The 17,542-nt window shown below is 49.8% G+C and overlaps 3 protein-coding genes across 6 annotated transcripts; all 3 read right to left on the reverse strand.

The window, feature by feature from the left end:
* Positions 1-1,573: 1,573 nt before the first annotated feature.
* On the reverse strand, positions 1,574-5,249 carry LOC120691768 (peptidyl-tRNA hydrolase ICT1, mitochondrial-like). 4 transcript variants are annotated; one of them, XR_005682376.1, is made up of 8 exons: positions 4,890-5,245; positions 3,728-3,787; positions 3,264-3,346; positions 3,018-3,082; positions 2,916-2,949; positions 2,771-2,841; positions 2,063-2,232; positions 1,574-1,953 (listed from the first exon to the last, which is right to left on the reverse strand). XR_005682376.1 is itself a non-coding variant. In XM_039974958.1 (7 exons), the coding sequence occupies exons 1-7, from the start codon at positions 5,167-5,169 to the stop codon at positions 2,142-2,144; spliced, it is 654 nt and encodes a 217-aa protein (XP_039830892.1). In that variant the 5' UTR covers positions 5,170-5,249; the 3' UTR covers positions 1,574-2,141. The 4 variants fall into 4 exon arrangements, 3 of the variants coding, with proteins under 3 accessions (XP_039830892.1, XP_039830891.1, XP_039830893.1); XM_039974958.1 differs by having other exon boundaries at positions 1,574-2,232; positions 4,920-5,249; XM_039974957.1 differs by having other exon boundaries at positions 1,574-2,232; positions 4,890-5,244.
* A 1,136-nt stretch (positions 5,250-6,385) lies between these two features.
* On the reverse strand, positions 6,386-8,303 carry LOC120692532 (IRK-interacting protein-like). The gene is made up of 2 exons (XM_039975858.1): positions 7,894-8,303; positions 6,386-7,789 (listed from the first exon to the last, which is right to left on the reverse strand). The coding sequence occupies exons 1-2, from the start codon at positions 7,933-7,935 to the stop codon at positions 6,515-6,517; spliced, it is 1,317 nt and encodes a 438-aa protein (XP_039831792.1). The 5' UTR covers positions 7,936-8,303; the 3' UTR covers positions 6,386-6,514.
* A 5,278-nt stretch (positions 8,304-13,581) lies between these two features.
* Positions 13,582-16,197, reverse strand: LOC120687757 (ABC transporter G family member 26-like). The gene is made up of 5 exons (XM_039969782.1): positions 16,008-16,197; positions 15,566-15,855; positions 15,326-15,481; positions 15,026-15,209; positions 13,582-14,933 (listed from the first exon to the last, which is right to left on the reverse strand). The coding sequence occupies exons 1-5, from the start codon at positions 16,158-16,160 to the stop codon at positions 13,704-13,706; spliced, it is 2,013 nt and encodes a 670-aa protein (XP_039825716.1). The 5' UTR covers positions 16,161-16,197; the 3' UTR covers positions 13,582-13,703.
* Between the last annotated feature and the right edge of the window lie 1,345 nt (positions 16,198-17,542).

The following is a 17,542-nucleotide window of genomic DNA, read 5'->3' on the forward strand; positions in this document are numbered from 1 at the left end:
GGCGGGTGCACTATGCCACCCCGCTGTGAGTTTGCACACCACGACAGTCTGGATCCCTAATTGCAACTTACGCATCATTTTTATATTAAATTGACATCCGAACCTTTGATATAACAACTACTTAGAAAACCTAACGAGGCCAAGAAGAGAAGTATTATAAGTTATAACACGCTAGAAGCAAGCCGGACCTGGGTGGAGGGGAGAGGAGAAAAAAACAACTTTGATATATGAACTAAAAAAATTTATGAGAGATTAAGAGTGACAAATGGATCATGCACGGCAAAATAGGCGTTCTGGTCCCTTAGCTTTGATCTGAGGATCATGTTCGTTCCTTAACTTTCAGATTGATTAATATAGTCCCTCAACTTTCATTTTTGGATCAGACTTATCCTTGTGCTATATTATACGCCACGATAACACGAGATTTATGCAAAAAGTTCTCTTTACCCATGTCTCCTTCCCCTTCAAAATTTCTCAACAGTTTATTATTACCAAATTTGTAGTGGCATGAGCATTAATGCATTTAGGAGCTAAACATCACAAGTGTTAAATTTGGAACATAGAATTTTATTTATCCATGCATCGCATGTGTTGCGGGTGCACGAAGAGTGAAAATTAATGAAGGGAAGAATAAGCAAAGGGTAAAAAGACATTTTACATTTATCTTATATTATTATGGAGTACAATAAAAGCATAAGAATGGATATGACCCTAAAATAAAAATTGAGAGACTATATTGATCTATTTAAAAGTTGAGGAACAAATTTGATCTTTACAATAAAGTTGAGGGATCAAAATGATTATTTTACCATCATGCATTAGTAGCGAAGATTTAATTAATGTACAAGTGGACTAAAAGATAGGCTGCAAAGATCTTATAGCCAGCAGCTGGCTGCAGCTGGCTAGTACTATATTACTAACCTTTCTCTAATAAGGCACTGTTTAATTCCCACCCCGTAAATACAAAAACGCAAAATTTTGCGAAGGGATCTTGCTAATTTGAAGTACTAAATGAAGTCTATTTACAAAACTTTTTGCATAGATGGGCTGTAAATCGCGAGACGAATCTAATGAGCCTACTTAATCCATGATTTGCAACAATGATCCTACAGTAACCATCTGCTAATTATTGATTAATCATAGATTAATTAGAATCATTAGATTCGTCTCGCGATTTACAACACATCTGTGCAAAAAGTTTTGTAAATAAATTTCATTTAGTACTTCAAATTAGTAAGATTCCGTCGCAAAAAATTTTTGCGTTTACATGTAAAGGGAACTAAAAGGGCCTAAATTCTAAATTTCTGATAACAGTACGAACTGGCAATAACGGTGGATCAGTAATTCAGTCTAGGCGTAGCCTGTGAGCAGTGATGACCTGGTGTGACTGCTGCACCGTTGCAGCCCATTGCCTGGTACATGTTCTAATTTTCAATACTCACAGGCCAGCACTGCACTTCAGTCTTCAGTCATGTCCCATGCTCATCGATAGCGCATGACGCTCTCCCTGCATAACCCACCCTCTTGCCGACGGCCAAAACAAAATATTCAAAAAGTCACACACGGACGGACAGAGGTCTTCAACGGGCGTCGCTTAGAATTTGGCTAATAAGAAGAATTCTTACAGTTTCAAGTCCTCAAAAAGAAATTGTTACAGCCTTACGTCGTCCAAAAAGAAATTGTTACAGTTTTACATATGGGTGCTCAGTTACACGTGAGTACTATCTATTTGATAAGTTCAGGTCTTCAGGACCAGGACGACTGGCGTGTATAGTGTTTCAGGACCGAAGCAGTGTTTCCCGTCAGAGGCCGGTCCCCAATGGACGAAACAAAAACTGGCAATGCCTAGCTTTCTTCTTCACCAAGATGCCTTCAACAGTCCGACTCTTGTTTTTATTTGTCGATTTATGTACATTGTACACCACCAAATGCTTTGCTACATCCAAGAACAAGCTAAGCAAAAGACATTTGTCAGACACCCAGCCCATCTGAATCAATAAGGTATTCATACTAACTTTTAAACCATCAAGAAAGAGATTAGGAAGAAAACACCAGTATTAACCACTTAGCACGCTCAAATGTTCACCAGCTCCGCTGGGGAATGGCAGGAAACAGAGCCGATTTATGCAAGGTACGTTCCATCAATCCCAGCTAGTTCTGTTCCGTCTAAATTCCTTCTTCTGTGAAAGCACTTTCTTATTCTGAAGTCTCTTCCTTTCAGCAACTGCAGCACTGTAATGACCGACAGAAAAACTGAATTACCACTGTAATTTGCACCAACAGTGGAACATTTGATCTTTGCAATAGAGAAATCCTATATCGAATTATGACCTAAGAATGAAACAATAAAGATTTAGACATTACAGAACATAAGGTTTCTATGATCTCCTGAGAAGAAACAACACAAGCGTTCTGAGCAATAAATTAGCAAACTGAAGGGCAACCTCAACTATAAGTAATGTTCCTACAATTTGGCATTTATTTAACCTTACAAAACACAATATCAAAGCACAGCTTAGTAAAACCATGTAATAATAATTAATATAGGTAAAATAAAAAAACAATCATATATAGTCAACATGTTATGGCAATGAAAAACTATCAGGAACTCATAGAGCACAGAAATTTTAAGAAAATCAGCTACAATATCACATTAATTTACTTCCTGAGAAATCATTGAGCACTTGGTGTGGTCTATCTCAATCCCATATAAGAACCACTGATTGGCAGATGACTTTGGAGAAAGAAACTAGTGAAACGAAGAGCTTACATTTTTTCTATCTTTTTCTTCTGCTCTTCTGTAGGGGGCGGAGGAACATATGATGCAGCATCAATAATTGCCTGCTTAAGATAAATTTGTGGAGTAAGTCAAGCGAATTGGTTCTAGAAAAACAAATAAAAGGGAGGAAACATGCCTGTATCTTCTGCAAAGCATCTTCAATGTTGCCCCTGTGATGATAAATCATGTCAGTTGCTATCTAAAAAATGATTAAAAGGTATGATAGAATGATAATTACTTCTGTGTTCTTGTTTTTGTTGAAGATATCACAAGCTCCCCGTCTTTATTTATCCTATTCTTTTCCTGTGCATAAAGAGAACTTACAATGTTAACAACATGTTGACAGGATTTAGGAAAGACATGAAAGAAAGTACAAAAATACATATAAGAGCACAAGTTTCAAAAACAGTACAGGAGCAATCCCGAAACACGTTATAAACACATGTTAGAAAAAACAGGTGCTGAATGAGGAGGTTTCTTTTACTGCTTGTAATATTTGTTCCTTGATTCTCTCTCCAAGCCAGTGAGCTTCTTTAACATTGAATCGCATGTCAACCTTTGTATTCACTGTAAAATGGCAGCACCAATTTAGAACACAAGAGGAAACAAGAAATAAAAGGGTAAAACATGGAACATTGATGAGAAGATGTAATTGATTAAAGTAATTATTATTTGGAAATCCCTGATTCAAGTACTGATGGACCAACTACAATTATGTGATGATTAATAATGACAAAAGGTATATATATATATATATATATATGTGTGTGTGTGTGTGTGTGTGTGTGCTACAGGGTAATTATTGAATGCAGAACGAAGAAGGAACCACTTAAATCTTTAATGCAGAAGCAAGAAGAATAAACAATATGAAATGCAATGACAGAACATAATGAACTGACAGCAAAGGTTTATGCAAATGAGCAAAATAAGGACGGGAGAACATGAAACCTTTATTAACATTCTGACCACCAGGGCCACCACTTCTTGCAAAATTAACAGTAACATGATCTGCAGATATAAAATGTAGTCAGAACAGGTTTTGGGTATTCAGACGATAATTAGACACGCTCATCACAGTGCACAAATCATCGCATGACACTGAGATAAAGCATGTTGAATTGATACAGATAATTTTAAGAAAGACAAATTGCCACAAGATCTATCTACATGGCTTGCAATCTAGCGTTTTCAGGTTCTTTTTGTCTTCCAGTCCATCGCATGACACATAATGCATTTTATACAACACCAAATTCACATAGGTCCACTGAAACAGATCTCTGCTTGCTTTCTACTGTTTTGTGTTGCATGATATCATGTGAGAAGATAATGCATTCTCAATTTTAGCTTTAACCTCAAAACATTGACGAAAATGTCCAGCCCTTGGGTGCTAACTTATGAACACATACCACTGTTGATTAGGGATGCAAGTTTTGATTTCTCTGGATCATTGGGTCGAATGTTTACTAAGGTGGCGACCCAGAACTACTATTTAGGTACCCACTTACATCCCTATGTGGGATACATCAATTCACCAGCCCAAACTTCACTATCATCTCACAACCACCCCCACGCTTTCAACACTCTTTACTTAGTATCCATAAGGCAGCAAGCCTAGTTGCTTTTACAATGCTTGATTAACTTGCATTTGACACTACCAGCTTTTACACAATGAACAGGTAAACAGCAAACTAATGGTAGCCGATCCCAATATTATTCCGCTTGCTTTTGTGGCATAGACTCCACATCACGAGCCATGTTAGTAGGCATAAAGTGAAATGAAATTAGCATGAAGTGCAATAATTAGTTTCAGAAACACTTGAATCATCAAATAAAACTCCCAGGGGCTAGCCATTTCGGTCAAATGGACTCTGCACGTACGGTCATGTTTTGCTCTGCAAATAGGGTTTGTACAGCAGATTCAGTGGAAACCCCACTAACAGTTTACACACACAGTACATCGTGATCTTAGCCCCATATTCTAAGTTGTAGAGCATAAGCTACAGTCAACTCTAGGACCAATGCTAGGTGTGACATTGATATTCAGAAATCAATTAGGATTCAGGAACCGATTGTAAGACGAACGGGGATCCAGGCAGTTCTAGCTAGTTACCCAGGGTGATCTTTGGGGCGGGGTCAGAACCTGCCGACGCGGCACGCTCCTCGGCGTCGCAAAGCACCTGCTGCGTCAGCGCCAGCCGCGCCGACACCTTCTTGCCCCCGTCATCGCCGGCCCCGGCCGCTGAGCAGCGGAGGCGTACCAATCCGGCACGGCCAACGGCCAGGTTCGGGCCCAGGCTCGGGGCCGAGCACGGAGGCGCCTGGAACACCAGAGAGGAGACCCGGCGGAAGCCAAGACGTAGGAGGCTGGCGCTCGGCATGGCGGCCGCCATTGGCTAGCGTGTCGAGGTAGGCGAGCGGCGGAACTAGCGGGCACGGCCGCACGGCGAACGGGTGATTTGAGGGGGAAGCAGAAGGCAGCAACCAATTGCTCAGGGCTTTTTTTTTTTTGAGGGAACTCTGGGCTTTTTTGTGGTCTCGTTTGTTTTAGTAACCGGGCCGATTTGAGATCTAGCCCATCTCTGGAGGATTTTGCTAATTCGGTCGGAATTTTCGTCACTCTTTTTGCAAAAACTTGTTGATTCAGCTCTCCTCTCTACAAATAACAAATCATGAAACCCTTAAAACAATGAGCAGTTATTAGAAAAGAGAACCTAAAATCAGCACTTCATGGTAGATTCGTACGGTTCTTTATTTTTCTGAGCTCAACTTCCCCCGTATACAAACAAATCAACAAGAAGAGAAATGAACTAAGATGTGATGATAGAAAAATGAAAGGCCGTGTTTGGTTAGGGCTAAAAAAAATTTCGCGAATTTTTTTGTACTTTAGACCACTAATTTAAAGTATTAAATAAAGTCTAATTATAAAACCACCCGTATGACCTCTAGTAAATTCGCGAGACTAATCTAATGAGGCCTTTGACTGCATGATTAGAAGATGGTTACTGTATCATCACTGTAGTAAATTATGGATTAATTATCATCATTAGATTCATCTCGAAAAGTTACACCCATTCGTAAAAAAATTTCGCAAATAAATTTTATTTATTACTCCATGTATGCATTTGTTTTTTTTTGAATTTTTTTTGGTGTTAACCAAACACGGCCAAAGACCAAAAGCACGTGCCTGACAGTTAACATCGTTGGAACGTCAAATCAATCAACTCCTATAGACCACTGTGATGGGAAAGTTTCCAGCTTCCAAGGGGCTCATGGGGCCCTCTTGCTCTTCAAAAACTCCAACAAAGATCTTGCACTTCGGAATTTGAAATTTTTAAAGAAGCAAAACTAGGGTTGTGTTTAGTTACAAAAAGAATGTGAAAAATATTTGCGAAAAATATTGTAGCACTTTTTGTTTATAAGTGGTAAATATTATCCTACCATAGTCTAACTAGGCTCAAAAGATTCGTCTCGTAACGTACATCAAAACTATGCAATTAATTTTTTATTTAACTATATTTAGTACTCCATGTATGGGTCATTTGTTATATTTAATGTTTCGATGTGATGTAAAGTTTGAAAAATTTGGAGAAATTGGGGGAACTAACATAGCCTAGAAGAATTGGTCATGATCAATTCAACCAATATTCACAAACAGAACAGCAGTAACGGCTAAATGCAGATCGTGTTTTTACCGGACAAGGAAAATCCCCGTGTTCTTCTTGACCTATGCAGCAACTACCCAACCCTACTGCTCTTACAGCTATCCACCACGTCTGTAGCACTCCCATTCATGTCGCTACAGCCACTCCCCAACCCCACGCTGCCATTGGTGCTGCTCCCGCCATCTCTGTGGCCGCCGGTGCGGCCGTTGCCGCTGCTGTAGAAGCACACGACCCTGCACTTCACCACGCCCGCGCCGGCCAGGTACACGTGGAACCCCGGCGCCACCATCATCTTCACGCTGGCCGGCTCCAGCCTCCCCGCCCGCCCGGCCGCGGCGTCCTCCATGAACCGCGGGTCGAAGCGCGCGCCGCGTTCCGCGCGCACCACGGGGAGCGGCGGGTGGACGGACCGCGCCAGGAGGCGGACGCCCCACACGCCCTTGGCGGCCAGGAAGAAGGCCTGCAGCAGCGGCTCCGGCCACGCCCGCGCGCGGGCCCACCCGAGGGAGGACACCACCTCGCTCATCTTGGCGTCGCAGAACCGGCTGAGCCCCTCGCTGTAGTGCTTGGTGCCGTGGAGCAGGACCTCCTCCCACGTCAGCACCGCCACGGCGTGGTACGCCGCGAGGTTGGCCTCGCACCGGCCCGCGGGGTCCGGGGTGTGGACATCGGCGTCGGTGTCCAGCTCGAAGTCGGCGTGGAAGGCGCGGTTGAGGAAGCTCTCGAGGTTCGGGCCGGGGCTGGCGGGGCTGCGCAGGTGCGTGGACAGCGCGCGCGCGAGGTTCCGCACGGAGGCGCGCGCGGTGGAGACGGCGCGGAGGAAGGCGTCGACGGGGAAGGCGGCGGCCGTGGGCGTCGGGAGCACGCGCGCCTCGAGGCGCGCGAGCTTGAGCTCCAGCTCGGCGACCGAGTGCTTCAGGCGCGTGGTCTCTTCCAGCGCCTCGTCCCGCGTGCGCGTGGCCGCGGCGAGCCTCCGGGAGAGGTCGGCCGCGGCGAGGCGCCACTGCTCGCCGTCCCCCGCGTCGCCGGCCCCTCCCGAGGCCGACGTCGCCGACGGCGACGAGCGCGGGGTGGAGCGGCGCGTGAGGGAGACGAATAGCGAGCGGATGACGGCCCCGGGCGACGCCGGCGCGAGGGCGCGCTGCTTGAAGCGGCAGTCGGAGCAGGACACCGCCGCGGCGTACGCCGCCGAGTCGGCGCCGTCGCCGGCCTTGGCCCCGCGGGGCGTCTTCTTGCTGGCCCCGCCGCCGCCGTGGTGGAGCGGCGTCGGGACGTGCGCGTACTTCCTGTCCGCCTTCTCCGGCGCCGCCTTCGCGCCGCCCCGCTGCTGCTTCGGCTCGTCGGAGGCCTGACGGCGCATTGCGCGGCGAACAGCTCAACCACTCAAGCACGACAAAACCGTCGCGACAGACGAGACTAGGCGAGAGAAGGGAGGGAGGCGCGCGCACTTACGACGGTGGGGAAGGGAGCGGGAGGGGACGGCGACGAGACCATGGCCTCCGCGGACGATGGAGCGCGCTGCCCGCGTGATACGTACAGCTCTCTGCCGCGACGCCCCTCTCCTAGCGGGGATCCGACTAGGGGTTTTCTCGGGTTCTGACGAACTCGGGGTGGTGCTGGTGCCGGTGCCCGTCCCGTCCCCGTGCCCGGCGGGGTGGGTGGTGGCGACGTCGCGATAGTGCTGCGGCCTGTGGGGCGGTCGGCGGTCTGGTGCCGGTGGTGGTGCTCCCGCGTGGGACGTCGTTTTTGGCAGCTCGCTTCGGGCTCACGGGGATGAGGTGAGGGGGATGGGGCGCGGCGCGGGACTTGAATGCCGGTCAGGTTGGGTCGGTGGCGACTGGTGCGTGGTTAATGCCCTGCTCCCCTCCCTCCCCGTCTTCCTCTCCTTTCGTCCTCTCCCTTGGAGTCTTGATTACTCAAGTACTCCCTTCGTTCTTTTTTTTATATAACACTGTTGATTTTTTTCTTCGATTTCGATCAATATTATTTAATTAGTTAGTTAGTTAAATGAAGTAAAATGAATACATTTACGTTTATTATCACGAGGCTTGAATCTAACTTGAAGTTTTATCTATTTGTATAAATATTTGTAGAAAAGACAAATAGTCAAATGAAAAAAAAGTCAATGGTGTCATATATTTAAAAACGAAGGGAGTACTGTCTCAAACGGAGTCAGAGGAAGTTTCAAGTGATTTTGGTTTGGTTTCTCTTTTTTTTCTTTGGGTCTTGTTTAGTTGCGAAAATCAAAATTGCAAATCTATCACATTGAGAGAGAATTTTACATAAATGAAATATTAAATCTAGATGAAATAAAAAATAAATTGCATAGTTTGTTTGTAAATTGCGAGACGAATCTAATGAGCCTAACTAGACTGTGATTAGACACTAAATTGCTATAGTACACATGCTCTAATAATGGATTAATTAGACTCATTAGATTTATCTTATAGTTTACAGACGAATTTTGTAATTAGTTTTATAATTAGTCTATGTTTAATATTTTAAATGTGCGAAAATTTTATTTTTACAACTTTACAGTCAACTAAACGAGACCCAAATCTAATTCAGAACTGAGATCACCCGGGCTCTCCTGGCTTCTTGGAGGGAGGATGTATGTAGGCATGGCGCATGGGCAAAGGCAAGTAGGCTTTTGTTCGCTCGTACTACAACGCTTCATGCTCCCTCGCACCGTGACTGTCACCCCTCACCCTCACACTCGCACGGTCGCACCGAAGCAGCATCTGTCGGACATGAGCGCCCTACTCTGTACGTGGTACGGTGACTTGCATCTTACGTGTTCTACTGCTCCGATTACGGATACTACTGCTCATCCACGTCTTACGCGATGCGCGTAGGGCACGTTAAGAGCGGTTTCGTTTCGCGGGTCGCGTAGGGGGGCGTCATGAGTCCGGGAGCTCGATCCGGATCGGAGACACGATCCGTAGCCCGCGCGGCGAAGTGTATGCCCACCATTTGTCCCTTCCGTGCTCGGCAACGTACGGCGATACCAGGTTGGGTTCTCTGTTGCCGCTCCCGGCAGATTTTGCAGCGCGCAAGGAGCCAAGGACGACCTCTGCGAACAACTAGCGTAGTGATGGTGTAACTTTTCGAGACGAATTTAATAAGTCAAATTTCACTATGATTAGTTACAGTGATACTATAGTAACCGCACCTAATCATCCTATTATCATGCGGTCAAAAGCCTTATTAGTTACAGCACATGTTACAGTATTATAGTTGTAAAGATTATTTTATAATTAGATTTAATTAGTAGTCAAAGTGGCAAAAAAGTTTTCATGAAAACTTCCCCCCTAACCAAACACGGCCCTGATTGCGATCCAAGTCGAAGGGCGCAGTTCGTCAGGCGCGCCAGAGAGAGGCCCAAGCGCCCAAGCCAGCAGCGCTCTTGGGGGCCTGAGGCCAGAGGTACGTGCGACTGTGATGATGGCCAACAAATGGAAAAACTCGCTGCTTCCGCCGGAGGATGACGACGAGTCAGACCGAATGGGTGATGTCTCGGAACCAAAGATGCGTACATTTGACGACGCAGGGGCTGAGGTTGATTTTTCATTAGATACGGAGAAATCGTCAGGATTAACGCATCACCGGAATACTTTTCGCGAGTGCTGTACCTGTGGCTGAAATTAATGAACCGGCACTACTGTCATTCTCCGGTGGCTGCTACTGGTACGTACCGTGACACCGTGTGAATTGAAAGGTCCTTGGATCCGTGTAGGTGGTGTGGTGTGGCTTGTACGCGACAGTTGCGAGCCCCGGACAGCCAAACCTGACATCTTTCTATCGGCAATTACTGCTGCATTTGGCACTCCGAACCTGACAGGCGAAGTGATTGAAAGGTTCTTCTTAACTTTGAAGGGGACGGCGTTGCCGCGTGTACGTCTTGATCTCGAACCCCTCTCCAGTCCCCCACTCAGAGCACATTTGCACCGGACGAGGAGGATGCAGGAGAGTTTCATGCAGTCAATTTGCACCGAGAAGGAAGCCAAGGATGCACCTCTGCTGTAAATTTGTAATAGATGTCGTGGCAAGTTCACAGGGAGATCCCGTGACATACCACCAGGTCAGTGCTTGAAGATCAACGTACTGTACCGTCTCCGTCTGCATGCTCTTTCTGCGGGAAAAATAAAGGAAGGAAAGAAAGAAAGAAGAAAGGAAAGGGCAAAAGGATCAGCTAGCTGCATGCATCCTAGCCAGCGTACATGTCATCTGCACTAGGCTGAGTAAGCACTGCTGCCAAAGCGATGGTCCCGGCTTCCACTCCTAAGGACTATAGATGGTCCACGGGCCAGCCCGGCCCTGCCCGGCACGACGTCGTGTGTCGTGCCGTGCCGGTGCTCATCGTGCCGCCGCTGTGCCGCCATGCTCGTGCCTGGCCGTCGGCCCAAGGCACGGCCCATGGGGCCGTCGGGCCGGCCCGAAGCATGGCGTGCTGCCGTGCCACCGTGGCGACGCAGGTGCTCTGCCGGCCCTCGACGCGCAGAGGCGGCCACCAGCGTTCTCGCCCTGGAGGTGCTCCGACGGACGCGCATGCGTCGAGCCCCGCGCCCGAGCGGCTCTCCTGTGCTCTTGCTGCAGCGGCATCAGCGCTGGCATCGGAGGCGAGCTTGTCCTCACAGTGGTGCATCGGCGGGTGTGGAAGCAGGGACGGGGGGTGTCGGGTACCACGATTAGGGACACTCTAATCGGGGTACTAAAATCACCCCAAAAAACGCAAACACATGTTAAGGCAACAGGGCCCCCGAAGGCCCACGGCCTCCTTCCGATCTGGAAGAAAGGAAATGACTCAAAGAAGATCAGTATGCGGCCCATTCACTCCCCCCTCGGACCCGCGGGGCGATCTCCGCCTCGCTCGAGGGCTCCCATCGGGACCCTCGATTGCGCCCCGCATCTCCGCCTCGCTCGAGGGTAGCGAACCTACCCTCGAGCGGGCAAATCATCCCCCGCCTCGCTCGAGGGTAGCGAACCTTCCCTCGAGCGGGCACCGCATCTCCGCCTCGCTCGAGGTCACCCCTCGGCGTAAGGGATAAACGGCCCTGCCACTCACCCGCCCGTCGTACGGAGGCATTAAGTGCCAACCACTCCTCCACAGCGCCATTCCCCACAGTGGCTGTGACCGGAGTCCCATCCGCCAACTCCGGTCACTGCTCCGCCATCCTGGACGTTGTGGCTACATTGTGGGACCTGCGACGCGGAATGAAGCGTGCTCGGCACAGTTCACATTACTATTCTGCAAACTCCGGCTGTCCGGACTCCACCTCATCACACGTATGGTCCCGGACCCGCCCCCTGATAGGGAAGGGGTTCGGTGTCGCCACGAGCCCCTCAAAGAGGGATGCCCATCACTAGCAGCCGGCGGTCCGGACCTCCCCCCTCGAGGAGTCCGGGACCTCCACGCGACCCTCGGACCTCCTTAGTGCGCACGCCGGCACTTTGTCCAGGGGGATCCAGGATCGCCACGTGCCCCGTTACCGCTGGACTGCTGGAGCATGCAAGACCCTGACCTGCAGGGCCCCATGGAATGCCACTACGCCACATCTGGAGAACTGCATACCCTACAGCGACGACCACGCCGCCTACTGGGTTGGCAGGACACCGGCGCGATCTCCGCGAGGTCAAGGACGATGCCCAGGACGACCACCACGCCCGACGCCATACCCCACAGTGTACTTCCCACAGTATTCGATTGTTGTATCCCCACAGCTCGGGGAGAAATGACGACTTCTGCGATCCCCTGTACATGTACCCGTCCCTCCTTGCGTCTATAAAAGGAGGAGGCGGGCTTCACTAAAGGGGGTCGGTCGGCTCTCTAGGTATTACACCGCTCACAGAGCACATACTCGCTTCTAGCCCCAACATCGCTACTCGCCACGCTCAACTCCTCTTCTAGCAGGAGACTTGGGAGCCTTCCTCCCTCTCTCGCCACTGCCAGGTACGGAGCGCACCGTCCTATCAGTAAACACGGACTCGAGGTACGACTTGCAGGATCTGAAGGATGGTCGTAGCGCTTGCTCGTAGGCCTCCGAGAAGAAGAGGTCCTCTTGGCGATGTACGGTCCGGCAGCGGCGGCTCCTCCATCCACATTAGCCGTTGCCGCAACTGGAGAGGAGGGGTTCGCCGTACGCTAGGGCACGTGCGGAGCTCACCGACGGGGAAAGGGAGAGGAGAACGGCAGAACGTGGGGAACTGACGGCCGGAACGGTAAATGAAATATCGTCCACCCGAGTTCCATCGTATCTGTCGGATCATATTTGTGAAGTCAGGATTAGCGTTCGTATTTTCTCATGGGTCCAGGCTGGGTCCCTTCGTCTCCCTCTGCTCGAGTGTTCGACTGCCCATCTCGCGATTAGATTCGTCTCGCGATTTACAGCCCATCTATGCAAAAAGTTTTGTAAATATATTTCATTTAGTACTTCAAATTAGCAAGATTCCTTCGCAAAATTTTGCGTTTTTGCATTTACGGGGTGGGAACTAAACAGGGCTTAGTTATTTTTGCAAAAAAAATTTGAAACAGAATCTTACCAATTTGAAGTAATAAATGAAGTCTATTTACAAAACTTTTTGCACAGATGGATTGTAAATCCCAAGACGAATCTAATGATGCTAATTAATCCATGATTAATTAATAATTAGCGGAGGATTACTGTAGCATCGCTGTTGCAAATCATGGATTAAGTAGGCTCATTAGATTCGTCTCGCGATTTACAGCCCATCCATGCAAAAAGTTTTGTAAATAGACTTCATTTAGTACTTCAAATTAGAAAAATTCTTTCGCAAAATTTTGTATTTTTGCGTTGCCTGAAGTGTGAAGTCCTGGCACCTAACCTGCGCCTGCGTCAGTACGTTGCTGCAACGATCGCCGGATCGCATTCATGCCCGTAGGGACGGTTACAGTGCGTGGCTACCCGCCTACCCCGGCCACCGCCAAAGCGCACTGGCAGCAGCAGCAGCAGCGCATGCACCACCAGCCGGATCGAGGACCAGGGATCAGATCGCTATCGGGATGCAAAAGCCACACGCCGCGAGCTGGGAGCCTGGGAGCGAGATCGCAAACAGTTGTGTGGACTGTGGACACTTTTATGGATCGAAAGCAGGGCAGCGTGGCTAAACATCCATCATATCTGAAACAACCAGAGTCATCTGAACCTGACATTTAATCATCTCTCAAGAACAAGACTGATACACATTGCTCTGCAGCAAATTTTCTTTGTCACCGGTTAAACAAATCAGGAGTAGCCGGGCCATCACAAGGGCATGAAGCTGATCCGCTTGAGGAGGCAGAAGTAGGCGAGGAGTCGGTAGGCGAACGCCATGGCGAGCAGGATCCAGACCTCGCGCATGGTGCCGTCGAGGTCCACGGTGTCGAAGGACGGCGACGACTGCAGCCGCCGGCACCCGCCGCGGCTGCCGCAGTCGTAGGTCAGGTGCCCGTGGTACTGCGCCTTGAGCAGCAGGTTGAAGCCGTAGTGCATGAACGACACGTACTTGAGCCACCGGATGAACCTGGGGATGTGCTGCACGTAGTAGCCGCCGGTGAGGAGGAAGAGCATGAGCACCAGCGACGCCATCATCCCCGCGCGCTTCACGCTCAGGATGGCCGCGCCCAGCAGCTCCCCGGTGCCCTGGCTCGTGAACACGATCAGCAGCGTGGCGAGCAGCGTCAGGAAGAAGCAGGGCACCGTCCGCCGGAGGTCGGCCATGAAGTAGAGGATGGCCATGAAGAGCACCGGGTAGACCACGTGCGGCACGGCGTCGCACAGCGTGCTGCTGGCGTAGTAGGCGCTCAGCCGGTACATGTCCGCCTTGCGCTCCTTCACCAGGTACAGCTTCTCGAACGGGAACACGTAGACGGACCCGAACAGCGACGACGACGTCCAGAAGATGCAGATGTAGAAGATGAGCCCCACCTGGTCGCGCAGCTGGGCCTCGTTCCCGGTCTTGGACTTCCACCAGAGGAGGCCGAGGAGGAGCGCCACGCCGACGGCCTGCGCGAGCCGCATCTTGTCCAGGTAGTCGGAGGCGCGCTCCCGGAACGTGCGCCGGGACAGCACCGCGAACTGCTGGAACCACCCGATGCCCCGCCGGTCCTTGCGCGCCCGCACCGCCAGGCGCAGCTGCTCCGTGGGCGCCCTCCTCGCCGCCGCCTCGGCGCCACTGGCGGCGGCGGCGGCGGACCTGTACTTGAGCTGCAGGTGCCTGATCACGTGGGACCTGAACTCCTGGGGGTCCGGCGAGCCGCGGAGCGCCTCGGGGACGCTGATGTCGTCGAGGTTGCCCGTGGCGAGATCCAGCAGGAACTCGGCGGGGTTCATGGGGATCTCCGGGACGAACCCCAGCGAGGAGAAGTGGTGCATGCAGTCCCGGGCCTTGCCGTGGTAGATGGCGTGGCCGTCGGAGATGAGCAGCAGCTTGTCGAACATGTGGAACATCCGGCTCGACGGCTGGTGGATCGTCGTGATGATCGTCCTACGCGTCTGCAGGGATCCAAGACTAACACGATCAAATGCGCGTCGATCGTTGGCGGCTTTGCGCGCAAATGAAGCGTACGTGCTTCTAAGCATAGTACCTTGGCGAGGCGCTGGAGGATGAGGATGAGCTTGCTCGCAGACGTGGAATCGAGCCCGGAGGTGGGCTCATCGAGGAGGAGGAGCGATGGGTCGACCAGGATCTCGTACCCGATGCTGGTCCTCTTCCTCTCGCCTCCTGACACCCCCCTCACGAACGCTCCGCCGATCTTGGTGTGCCGGCACCTAAACCACACGATCGATGATCACAACTCATTCGATCAACATGCATACTACATGAAAAAAATATATAATAAATTCCATGCCAATCTGGTAAACAAATGTAGCGGTGATTGAGCAACCTCTCTAGATTCAACTCTGTGATGATGGCGTCGACCCTGTCGCGCTTTTGCTGCTTGGACATGCGAGCAGGGAGCCTCAAGAACGCGGCGAACACGAGGGTCTCCTCCACCGTTAGCTGTGGGAAGAGGACGTCGTCTTGAGTCACAAATCCAATCCTACAGTACAGGAATGCCGAAGGAAAAGAAAGTAAGAAAACAATATATCGATGATAATTTCCTGAGTTTTTTTTACAGTTTTACCTTTTCTTGAGATAGGGGCTGTAGGGGGTGTCATTGTAGGTAATCTGGCCCTTGATGCCACCACTGAGCCTGCCTCCCAGGATCTTGAGCAAGGTGGTCTTGCCACTGCCAGATGGGCCCATCAGCGCCAGGATCTCACCAGGGTCCACACTCCCCGCAATGCCCTTGAGGATGTGTTTGCTGCTGCTGCTGCTGCCCTGATCCACCCTCATATGGGATGCAAAGGCCACTCTTGCAGCTGTGAGGGGGTTCTTCAAGGTCATCTTCACTCTGTACTCAACATTCTCAAACTGTATTTTTGCCCCCAAAATAAAAGGTTCAGTGTTTCCATGTATTTTTTTAATAGCGACGAAACATCACCCACCATGAGTTATTTCTACATCTAACAATTTCTTTTACACCATAAACATGAGCGCGTTATGGTAAAAAAAAAGGTTAAAACCTTGAGGAATATTGGAAGAGGGCCATCTTTCGTTGGCCACAGATGCTCCTCCTCCACGTCGGCCTCGGCGTCTCCATTGCCATGTGAGGAAGGAGGAAGATGGTGGCGCTCCACGATGGACATCTCCATCCTCTGCTCATCGCTGATCTCCATTGTTCCCTCTAGAGAGAGGGAGTTGTTTCAGAGAGAAAGTGAAGCATATGGCACCCCTCTTCTTTTTTATGAAGTGATGGGTAATAAGAGGTGCGTCAGCTTAGGTAACTACTAGCAACCAAGATCATGCCTACTTTGTTGTAATTATTATGTTTCGTTGTTTGGTTCTTAATTTTTACCCTGTTTGGTGACCCACAATCTTTCTAAGGGGCTCTGGTACGAGAGAACCTTCCACTCCATTGAATATAATAACTATTGACAGTAAAACACTACCTGTCGCTGTTTTGATTCAATTTCACGTCATTTCGGTGTATTTGGTTAGAGGAAATTAAGTTTAGAGGTACAACTAGATTGGTTCTCTGAAAAGAACAGTAGGTAAATTTCCGTACCCCTCTCTTGAGCTGCCCAAGGTCACCATGCTAATAGTCTTAGATCTCTGCCATGATTAGCCTTTTCACCTTTGCAGTTTGTGCAGTCCGGCAAAATATCCAAATTCCTTTTTCATATTTTTTTAAAAGAAGGAATGTGTATGTTAATTCACTAAGGTTTCTAAGGTCTTCTTTGAATTGGTAATTGCCAACACCCATCATCTGCGGTATGAAACAACCAATCATCCAAAAACGACATCATCTTCCAAGAACAGCAGCAAAAGAAGAATTGATGATACACGTTGCACTGCTCTCAGCCCTTTTGTTTCCCGCCGGTTAACAATCAGGAACATCCACAGGCACGGAAATAGAAGTAGCTAGGTCATCACAAGAGCGTGAGAGGCTAATCCGCTTGAGGAGGCAGAAGTGTACGCGAGCGGCGTGGCAAATGGCAATTGGCGAGTAGGATCCAGATGACTATTGCATTTGAATGGTTATTTGCATGCATGTCCCGTGTTATTATGATTCATGAATGGCTATTTTGTTTTGAGCACCATGAGTCCATCACTCATGCATGTCATGTACGTGGTTCTTCCGGTGGACTAACGATCCGTCACCGGTCGCGGGACAAGGTCCCGCAAGGCAACAAAGACCTCGCTTAGCTTGCTGGCCCCGGCCGTGGACGAGGACCACCATACCTGACCGAACACCGGCAGTCCACGGCTCCACGCGCCACCGAACACCGATCGAACGCCGCCGGACCCTTTTCTTCGATCATGGCATTTGGCATGCACGCAAACAGCTAGCAGATCCCGCCGGGCCGGGACGCCGGGTGCTCGCCGCTCATGGACGAACCCAGAGCCGGCAGAGAGGCAAGCTGCACTGCTGCAGGCCAGAGCGCACTAGTGCGATTTGTCAGCGCGGTGGTGCCGTGCCTGACTGCCTGTATCCTGTAGGTCGTGGATGTGGACTCGGCAGAGCGGACGGTCGCTGCTGCCTGCGAGTGGCGTCGCC

This window comes from Panicum virgatum, chromosome 9N (genome assembly GCF_016808335.1).
Source record: "Panicum virgatum strain AP13 chromosome 9N, P.virgatum_v5, whole genome shotgun sequence".
NCBI lineage: Eukaryota > Viridiplantae > Streptophyta > Magnoliopsida > Poales > Poaceae > Panicum > Panicum virgatum.